At 48.1% G+C, this 10,786-nt stretch overlaps 1 protein-coding gene across 1 annotated transcript; it reads left to right on the top strand.

The window, feature by feature from the left end:
- The first annotated feature begins 743 nt into the window (after positions 1–743).
- Positions 744–8,463, top strand: LOC148638965 (uncharacterized). The gene is made up of 4 exons (XM_088622037.1): positions 744–1,188; positions 1,541–1,566; positions 2,573–7,766; positions 8,410–8,463. The coding sequence occupies exons 1-4, from the start codon at positions 982–984 to the stop codon at positions 8,437–8,439; spliced, it is 5,457 nt and encodes a 1,818-aa protein (XP_088478163.1). The 5' UTR covers positions 744–981; the 3' UTR covers positions 8,440–8,463.
- Positions 8,464–10,786: the final 2,323 nt, after the last annotated feature.

Here is a 10,786-nt window from a genome sequence, read left to right as displayed (position 1 = left end):
AAGTTATGCATGTGCAATAGACGTGTTGTGTAATGTTTTGGGATGTTTCCAGATGTACACAAGCGCTGTGTGTCCCTTCAATTTCTCCCCTAGGGGACATAAAAGTGTATCTTATCTTAAAACTCAACGTTTTGCAAGGACTGTTTTTTTTTAATCTCCGACAAAAAAGTTCAATTCACAGAATGTGTTGATATTGTTGATTTGTACGAATAACGTACCAGATCGTAATCGTACAGGCAGCCCAGAGGAGTGATAAATACACTATGACAAATAAAAGCGGAAGGATTCAGAAGAAGACTGGTTTTCACGGCTGGGAAAAGCACCACCTTCCAAAAAACAAAGCGCGCAGCTTCGAAATGCGCTTTAAAAATGTCTTTTAAAAGGGTATATTGGATTCTACCATGAATAGTGTGCACCTGTGGTGCCACAGCGAAGAGACTGAGCACACACACTGCAGACTGATCCAGGTTTTGGGAAAGTCGCCGGTATTTCGTTAGATTAGGGTGGAAGCTGACAGCAAACAACTTCAGCACTACCTCTGAAGACAAACAACCCCAAAATACCGCACATCCTGGGGCAGCGAAGGCCTCGGGGCCAAAACCTGTGCTTAAACATAACTTGTATTTAACGTATTTAAGCGTAAAATAAAAACCCGGCACAGGGCAGTCAGTAAATCCCCTTTATTACGGCGAATCTACGTCACACTACGGCATTGTTTTGTCATCCCGTGACGTGATGCGACAATTTCAAAACCTTTGAAACCGGATTCATCTGGCAGTCTAACCGGGGTGTAGTTTTTGGCTGTATCTGGTGCTCTGGTTTACGAAGACCCGATAGGAGTCATACAGGAGGGCAAAGGGGGACCTTTGACCGCATTTTGTCCACGGACAGATGCGCGCTCGAAAATGGTGACGAGTGACCTGGTCGCAGCCGTCAAAGGCGGGAGGTGGTTGTGGGGGGCGTAGCCGGACCGGGGCCAACATGCTTGCCACTGTATTCGGGCTTTTTGGGTTCCAGGTCCCCGAAAGTATTCAGCCCGCTGAGCCGGTCCCGTGCACCGACCTGTTTCTGCACGGTAAAGCCGTCGCGAGCTGCGCGTCCGCGCTCCTGGTCGCCTCGTGCCTCCTGCTGCTGCTGCGCAGGCGCTGCAGGTGGTCCTGGCCGTCTCGAGCGCCGCTGCCGGACCAGGTGAGACTGAGACACCTTGTGTCTGAAATACATATATATTAATTCCACAGGAATCTGCAAGGAAAAAATGTGTTGCAATGTTACCTCGTAGGTTGCCCAATACATAGTTTCCATCTCTTATTGATGCAAAAAATACCCCTAGCACAAAAATGTCTTATCATTGTTAAGATGCGCGGAATCATCCCTGCTAAACAGCGATTTCTGATGAGAAAACACGTTTCAGAAAATGTCGAAATAAAACTTATATTTTATTGGCTTTCAACGATAGGTATTTGAATATTTTGAATGTAAAAAAAATTGTATGCATTGATCTTATGATGTTTGTTGTTTATTTTCATCTGTTTACAAACAGAATGAAGACTCCGAGGATTCTGATACGTGAGTTTTCTTAATCTTCATTTTGTTTTAAGAACTCGTTTTATTAATTATAATTAGTATTACTACTAATGGAAGTAACAGAATTTGTAATGGTTAGTATTCAGGCATATTAAACTTTATGTTGCTGTATTATTCATTCTGTCAAATTGTATAAGAGAAAACCTAAGAATTGATCGTTTTTTAAAAACAGAATCGATAGGCGTATGTCTTGTTTATGCTTGTATATATTTTGAGGACGGTGTTGTGATTAATATTGCTGCCTCTCAGCTCTCAGGTCCAGGAGCTCTGTTCTGGACTAGAGTGCATTCTGTGTGTATGTGTGTGCATGTGTGTGCGTGTGTGTTTGTGTTTGTGTGTTTCCGCATGTGAGTGCGTGTGTGTGTTTGTGTGCTCTGTGTTAGTCATGTGTCCTGTCCAGGAGCAGTCCCACTTGTGCCTCTGCAGGCTCCAAGTTGCTGTGACACTTAAACTTAAAATTTTCATAAGTCCTTTTAGATCTTTTAAACTCAAAAGTAAGATAGCTTCTCATTTTCAGAACTTGTTCATGGCCCTGATGAACTGTAACTGGAAAAATATTTACCTATAATTTGAAACCCACTGTTTTCAAATCTATTTACACCCTGTAAATGTGTTTAAAATAAAAGCTGTACATATAATCTTCTCATACTTTGTAGTCATCGAATAGTTTCTCCAAGCCTCATAAAGGACCGTGTGTTTTTGGGCAGTGTAAGTGGGTGGCTCTGTGGCTCAGGATCTGCACCTGTGGCTGGAAGGTTGCCGGTTCATATCCCGCGGCCGGCAGAGGAATCCTACTCTGTTGGGCCCCTGAGCAAGACCCTTAACCCCAACTGCTCCAGGGGTGCTGAATAAATGGCTGACCCTGTGCTCTGACCCCAAGCTTCTCTATCTGTGTGTCTCATGGAGAGCGAGCTGGGGTCTGCAAAAAGACAAAATCCTCATACAAGAAATTGTATAGGGCTAATAAAGTGATCTTATCTCTTTACAGAGATCAGCTGAAAGACTTTACAGAGGACATCATTCACATTTACAACGACTGGTTCAGTAACCTGGAAGAGTCACTGCATGGGGAAGGCTGGGAGGGCAGCTGGAAAATGCCTGGCGGGCACAGCGACACCCACATCTCCTCGTCCACCACTGGAGAGTCCCGCAGTGAGGCGGAGCCCGCAGCTTCGAGGCCTGCGTGGCGTCGCAAACGCACGGGGGGGAGGAGGGAAGTGCTCAGGGCACCCACTGGGTATCACACCTCCTGTTGGTGCCTGTCCAGCTGCCAGCTGCCAGCTCCATACCAGCCTTACCCTTGGTGCTGCATCACAACCAAGCATCATACATCCAGCAGGAGTCCTCATCTAGCTCAGAGCATCACGGGTTACTGCAGCTGTTGCGCGGCAGGGAGAAGTAGCAGATGCCAATATCACAGCCGAATCAGCGCTCAGGATACAAGTCACAAACTAAGCAGGCGCCAAGCTCGGTCTGAAAGCCACTCTTCAGCTGCTGAGCACTCAAAATCAGATCCTACTGCTACATCCGGGTCCTTAACATTTCTCCAGCATGCGGAGCAGGAGATCGAGAAGCTTCCAAAGGATACACCGACGTGCTCCCCAGCTGAAATCCCAGAGACAAGGAATGCTGGCTATGACACTTGGGAGACATGTGATCTCTTAAGCCAAGTGATCAGTGTGAACACAAGACAAGAGCCCACCGAGCCACTGCTGAGCGAGCCCGGTCTTCACACAGAGTCGTCAGCTCAGGAGGCTCCTCCAGCCACAGCACTTGGGGCTCCAGGGGAGTCTGAGGAAACAGAGACTGCATCCCCCCCCACAGAGACCAGAGATCCACTGGGCTTGCACGCTGGACAGAAGATGCTCCAGAATCAGGGATGTGTGCAGGAAGCAATCGAGGACTCCCTGGATCCTCATGTCCCTCCGGCACCACAGCTCAGCCTGAGGAAGGTAGAAACACCAGCGGTCAGGAGGAAAAGCGTTTCTTTCACCACCCTCCCTGCTGAAGGCACACATGACCGGATGTGCCTGTGCAATCTGGAGGATGAAAGTGGACCTTCTCAACCCAAAGAAAAGTCTCCTCTAGAAAAGCTGACACTGGGCAAGAGAGAAATTTTGGAAATGCATGTGACCATGAAGTGGTACCAAGTGGCCAATGACAAGCTTCCAGACGCTGTGCGGGACTCTTATGCTGTTGCCTTCCCTGTTATGAAAAGTCACACGCCAAAAGCAATTCCTCGTGGCACAACATCCAAGCTGCCCAGACCAAAGACTGTCCCCTTTATGAATCAAAGTGATCTTGGTTGCATTGAAGCAAATGTAAGACACAGGCATATCAAACATCTTTGGAGGCAGGCTTTCCTTCACATCAAGGCCTTGAAAATAAAATCGCCCAAAGCCCAGATTCTTAATTTGTTGCCTGAATCTCCCGATATTTCCAAAGAGCTCCAGGTTGAAGTTTTACCTACAGAGCAGCCAGAACAGCAGCTACTTCATGAGGCCTATATAGCAAATTCCTTTGTTCACTCAGCTGCAGAGCAAGACCTTCTGAAAGCGAAAGAGAGCTTGCCAAAGTCCTCTGCCACTTATCTGAGAGAAGACAGCAACCAAAGCGCTGAGCACAAACCACTCTCAGAGGACATCCACAACAGCCCTACATCACCGTATGCAGTCTGGGACACAAGTGACCAGGGTTTTAGAGAACCCTCCCTTGATTTCTTAGTTGTGTCTCAGTTGCTCCAGGAGTCACTAGATTCTTTAATGTCTCCATCACCACAGCTTAGCCAGAGTCAGGTGTCTGAGATGGTCCAGGAGTCACTAGATTCTTCAATGCCTCCATCACCACAGCTCAGCCAGAGTCAGGTGTCTGAGATGCTCCAGGGGTCACTAGATTCTTCAATGCCTCCATCACTACAGGTCAGCCAGAGTCAGGTGTCTGAGATGCTCCAGGGGTCACTAGATTCTTCAATGTCTCCATCACCACAGCTCAGCCAGAGTCAGGTGTCTGAGATGGTCCAGGAGTCACTAGATTCTTCAATGTCTCCATCACCACAGCTCAGCCAGAGGGATGTGTATCCAAAGCCTCAATATGAGATCACTGTACAAGCAAGTCACCTGCTCTTCATGGATGAAGAGCACAAGAAAGCTCTGGAACGAAATGTCAAAAGGAAAATCATTCGCAAGAAATGGAGGCACCTTAAATTGATTATACAAGCCACAAAAGTATTTTTGCCGGACAGGTTAACAGGACAAAGTGTTTTTCAGGAGAGAAAGCAGAAGCGCAAATGTCTTTCTGAGCCTGAAATCACATCTTCAGGGAAAATAAGTGTCTCTTTCAATACCCTACCTGGTGAATGGACGGAAAGTAAAATGTCCTCCAAGCACAGCCTGCTGGGTGAAAATAAATCTTCTCAACACAAGACACCTCTGGAAAAGCTGGGAATCGAGAAGAGGGCTGTTTTGGAAATGCATGTGACTAGGAAGTGTTTCCAAATCAGTCATGAAAAGCTGCCACTGACGGTGCAATACTCCTACGCCCTTGCATTCCCTGTTATAAGGCATCCCCTAGAAAAACTGATTGCCCCAGGTGCTACCTTCAGAAAGACCAGACCTAAAACTGTACTCTTCATGCAAGAAGCACGTCTCAATCGTATTGAAGAAAACATAAGATACAAGCGCATCAGACACCTGTGGAGGGAGGCTTTTCTCCATGCCAAATCCTTGAAAACAGCAGACTCACGATCTCTCAATAGACCCGCTAGGTCCACTCATTCCACAGTGGGTGTCAAGGTTCATGACATCCCGGGTTTACCCACAGAACAGCACTGCCCTCGTCGGGACATCATGCAGCAACTTTGTGGGGGCCCCTCTGTCGTTGACAGGGGCATTGTATCCCTGGAGTCAAGACAGAATGTAATCGGGTTCTTGGTACAACAGGCTGTTGTTGGCATTGAGATGAACTTAAGAATCAAGAAGATTGAACACCTACTGGGTGTGCCTACTCCTTTTACAATGTCTTTGGCACAGACGACACCAAAATGCCCACCTCTTCCATCTTCAGCTGTATCACGTGGCACTGTAGTTGAGTTTGAGGGTGCGGGCACCCCATTCTTCTCTGAAGAAGCCAGAAATCAGCTGGAGTTCCACATCCAGAGGAAAAAGCTCCAGCAACATTGGGGGCTACCTAAAAGGGTTCAGGAGTCCCTTGAAGAGTTTATCCCTCCAGCTCCTCAGCTCAACCTGAGCCAGGCGTTTCCAAAGCCTCTGTATGACATCACTGTAGAACTGGGGGCCCTCACCTTTTTCCCAGAAGAGCACAAAACGACAGTGGAGCTGAATGTGAAGAGGAAGATCATTCAGAAAAAATGGCGATACCCAAAACTACAAATAACATCTATTAAAGCATTTCTGCCACCACCAGCAGTATCACAGGATCTCCTACAGCAAAAGCCACTGAAGAGCTCCAGTAAACCCAATGAAAGAAAACCAGAGACAACAACAAAACTAACTCAACATGCTCCCAGGCATTCAGACAAGATACTGAGCTTCAGGCTTTCCTCCAAGTCCCTCAAGAAATTAAAAACTAATGAGCGACACAGACTTGAGTTTAGTTTATTAAAGAAGTGCATGGAGATCAAATTTGAAAGGCTACCAAAGATGGTGAGTGGATCATATAGAACCACTTTTCCTTTGATTAAGGAAACCCTAAAGAAGATAATTGCCCCTGGCATGCGTATTCTGATAACAAGACCACAAGTTATTCTTTTTATGGATCAGAACGTTGTGGACCAGATCGAAATGAATTTAAAACGCAAGCATGTGGAACAGTTGTTGGGACTACCCACCCCCTGCACGGCGCCATTAACCCTTTCAGTTCCCAAAAGCCCCCGCCCCCCTCCCCCTGTCCTGCCTCGTGGAGCTCCAGTGGATGTCAAGGGGATGGACACTGCGTTCTTCTCCGCAGAGTTCGGAGATCGGCTGGAGTTCCATATTACCAGGAAAAAGATCCAGCAGCAATGGGGGTTGCCTAAAAGGATCCAGGGGTCATTGGAAGGATTTATGCCACCAGCCCCCCTGCTCACCCTAAGCCGCATGTTACCCAAGCCTCACTATGACATCGTCGTGGACCTGAGTGACCTGCCCTTCATCAGTGAGCAGCACAGGAAGGCAGTGGAGTTTAACGTCAGGAGGAAGATCGTTCACAAACACTGGGGCTACCCAAAGCTTGTGATCGCGTCTGTTAAATCAATGACGCCGCCCGCCACCGTTGTGCAAGACCTACACACAAAAGGAGAAAGGGCTGCCACGATGTCCTCTTCCACAGACCAGGGGCTGATGACCATCGACGGCCTTTCTCCATCGGCATCCGGGAAAGGATCCACCTCATCCCCGGCGGTCAAAGACCAATCGGAGGAATCCGTTTCTCAGAACACGGTGAGCTCAGCACTGAAAGAGGGGGTACAGGCGGTGGGGCAACAGAGGGGCGCCCCGCAAGCCTCCACCTCCTCTTCTGTTCTGCTGACACCCCTGGAAATTGAAGGCAGTGAGACAGGGTTCACCTTACCTGCTGCGTCTGTAGAGAAATTCAGCACCCCTGAAGACTTTTTTGGTCCTTCCTGTGCATCTTCTGAGGAATCTATTCAAGCCAACATTCCTGCCGGAACACTACCTATGGAGAAATTGGAAAAGCCCAAGAACGCTCTGGATGGACCCGCGAGGCCACACATGAAGGAAACAGGACTAGCGGAGAAAGAAGAAACCACCGAGACCCCCGACAAGCCTGCCAGTCCCACCCAGGGGCTGCTCTCTCCCAGCGCGTTCAGGGCCCGTCGGCGAGCCCCCTCCAGCAGCCTCGGGGTCCCCCGCCCCCAGCGCGGCGGGAAGCGCTGCCACCGGCGCGGGAGGGAGTTCCAGAGGAAGCTCCGTCCGGGAGAGGCCGAGGCCGAGGCCGGGGAGACGAGTCCGGAGCCGCCTGTCTCCGAGGGCTCCGAGGAAGAGGGCCGGGAGTTCGTGTCCCCACCTGGGCGTCGCCGGGCAGCCAGAGAAGGACATTCCGCTGCGGCTCGGCAGGTCCCGGAGCCGGCTCCCCCTCCACGCCGGGCGAGCTCGTCCGGTGTCCACGCCGGCCATCGGAAATCCAGGAGGAAGTGCATCCACATCAGAGGGGACCTGCACATCTCGGTAAGAGCAGGAGTGCAGAATTATTCTTCCTGCAGTGAACATCTTTACATCACACATTTAAGAGTCCTGGGAGCAAGTAGAAAAGAAACGAGCAAGCAAATGCATGGTTAAGAAAAATATTTTTTGTATACAGTTGATTGTTTTAGATTCTGTTTAAGGGGTTTGTATTTTAAGTGTTTTTTATGCCATTTCTTAACTACATTCTCATTATGAGATGTACAAATTCTGCTCAGTTTTCTGCTTATTATGTTATGAATCAAAGTCACAGATTTATGTCTTTTAGTACATTATACTGATATGCCAGTGTTGAGTTATTGATTTAAAAATATTGAAATTCTAGAGAGATTCAATCTACAGTAACATGCAGATTGGCACATGATTTGAAAAGAAAGATCACATGAACATTGCATTTTATAATATGCCCGTTTTCATTTTACTAGTCTCCTAATTATCATTCAACTGCACATTTATGTGTGTGACGAGGTGTACAATGTTAAACAATTCTGTGTCTTTTATACATCTTTATGTCTTTTAAATAGCTTGTACAACTATTTGTGTGTCTGTTTATTCCATAAAAAACCTGGATTGAGGCGAGTTCGTCCCTGTAAATGTGGCTGATTTCTTTCTTTGTCTTCCGAAACAGGGTACTGATCTGCACCGGATTTTCCAGTGACGCAGTAAAGACTTTTGCATCAAGTGGGTTTGTCCCTGGGTGTGTTATTTTGGACTTTGGGTGGGTGTGTCCTCCAAAACATTTGAACTTTGCAAAAATCAGTTTGAATGCCTTGAAAGGCCAAGTCAGCTTTGACAAGTCTCTAGGGCTGGGCATGAAAAACCACTGGGCCAGATCAGTGACTTAAGTCACTGGGTGAGTTTGCTGGGATTGTCTGCCATCTAAATCTGGGAAACATGCTTTTGACTTCTGTTTTGTGATGTGGTAGGCAGGGAACAACCAGAGCTGCAATAACAAGCAGCTATAGGCATTACTTAGCTTGTATTCTCCTTTATTAAAGGTAAGGAATCACTGAAAAACATACATCTAGGATCTTCTCTGAGTTATGTATTGGACATAATATCTTAAAATTAAAATATTCAACATGATGGTCCACAAAAGCTGTTCTTCTGAGGGGGGAACACTAGGGGGAGCAAGAAGCTAAAACTAAATGCCGCAAAAGCCCATTTGCTTTCTTGCAGATGTCCTCTGCGTTCAGGAAGCTCAGGAACACTTAATGTGCAGCCCTTCCAGGCCACATCCTCACACACACACAGCTCCTTAATTATATATTTCATCATCATCAGGATCAGTATAGCCATCCTTCAGCTGGTTACTTCAGTTATAAGAACTGGCAATTATTAAGCATGACTGCAGCTGAAGGCTAAATGTCTGCCCCCCCCCCCCCCGAGAAGCAGAGGGTCCCACACCTGGATGTCCTGAACTGAAGGAGCCCATCCATGGGCCTGAAGAGGGTGCTATGATTTTCCTGCCAGCTGAACAACCTCGTCGGATCAGTCAGCTGCTTGATTTGGCCAAGTTAACGATGGTTTTTCAGAACTCTCTGCTTGATGGCCATCAAGGGCTGACTTAGCCCAGTTTTCCTTCTGGGTGACATCATCTCATGAGCGATCCGTTCATCACGATTTAATGATGGGGACCCAAAACGTTTGCTCAATATCCAAAGAAAATCTATTTTTCTCAGAAACGCACAAGCGTAATTAGAGCACTGCTTTTTTTTTTTTTTTTTGATGCTCAGCGTGATGTCTTTTTTTTTGTACAGTCCCCACCTGCATCATTGAGACCTCTCCCATCTCCTCCTGGGAGGTTCTCGTCGACCGAATGCGAACACACCTCGACACTGTGGGTGATGGACACTCTCGCTCTCGTTATCCGCAGAGAACAGATTAGTGAGTGATTCTACCCCCCCCGCTGGCCTCTCCCCAGCCCTGCAGGCGTGATGCTGGGGTCTGCCCGTCTGTCGTCACCGATAGGTCCCCGCCAGCCGCGCAGGGTCCGGGCACACCCCCAGGGAGAGCCCGGCGCTGTTGCAGCCGGATTACATCAGTCTGGCTGGGGCTCCTCCTACTCCAGGCACAGCTGTTCTTCCTTACCATCACGCACAAAAGATGCGCCTCCTGTTTCAACACACCTTTGCTTTCGTTTTGACCGTGTGGCATCGGCCAGGAGCCCGACTATATTTTAAGTCTTTCCATGATGAGGATTCTCATCTTTGGAGCAGCTTCCAGCAGGCCGCCTGTCTCCGATCCGACGTTCCCTCTCATTGGGAAGATCTTAATTTGGTTGAATTCATTCGCACCTTGATAGAGGCGAGTCAAGGCTAGTGAGAAAAGCCTGATGAGGCACTTCAACCCTCTACACTCTCACCTGGACCCATGATCTAATAAGAGCACTACTGCAGGTCCTGCCACTTGACGCATCCAGACACAGCGAGGCCTCACTTCTGGAGGGCTGGTGCTGCTGCTGTAGGTCTTCTAGGATCTTTAAAACAGCAGTTACACCTGGAGAGTTGGGAGTAGCTGTCACTTAATCGGGAGATGTAGAGGATTTAGGTCATTAAGAGATGAACTGAATAAAAACCTGTTGAGATACTGGCCCTCCAGGACTGGAGTCGGCCCAGGGGGGAGACATACAGTGCAAGTCATGTAGTCACGCTACCAACATGCTGCAGTTATCACACCGGCTCAATGGACTGGTGCCCTACTGTACCTCTCTGGTGGCTGGTGGCTTTTTTATTGAAACAAACTGCTAAATTAGGCGTTTAAGTTGTATTTTTGGGCTAATACACTAATTTTGTGCAGCACCTTTTCATAGTTGTTTAGTTCCAGAAAACTAATCGGCCTAGGGGCACCTTAAGGTGACTGTGACCCAACCCACTGAGCTGCTGGAGCACATGGACAGGGCTTCCAAGCCTGCAGCCCCTCCCAGTCAGCTCCAGTAGTTGTACAGCACACGGGCTCCTGGGCCTAGTTGGCGGTCAGCATGATCTTTACGGCACACGGAGAGG

Source organism: Lepisosteus platostomus, chromosome 27 (assembly GCF_059453375.1).
Source record: "Lepisosteus platostomus isolate fLepPlt1 chromosome 27, fLepPlt1.hap1, whole genome shotgun sequence".
Taxonomy (NCBI): Eukaryota; Metazoa; Chordata; class Actinopteri; order Semionotiformes; family Lepisosteidae; genus Lepisosteus; species Lepisosteus platostomus.
The sequence above is the reverse complement of the archived record's forward strand: the minus strand, read 5'-3'. Positions and strand labels throughout refer to the sequence as shown.

Coding starts and splice junctions, on each gene's coding strand:
- LOC148638965 (XM_088622037.1), top strand. CDS start 982: ATGCTTGCCACTGTATTCGGGCTTTTTGGGTTCCAGGTCCCCGAAAGT. Junction 1,189..1,540: donor GAGCGCCGCTGCCGGACCAG/GTGAGACTGAGA, acceptor GTTTACAAACAG/AATGAAGACTCCGAGGATTC. Junction 7,767..8,409: donor GAGGGGACCTGCACATCTCG/GTAAGAGCAGGA, acceptor CTTCCGAAACAG/GGTACTGATCTGCACCGGAT.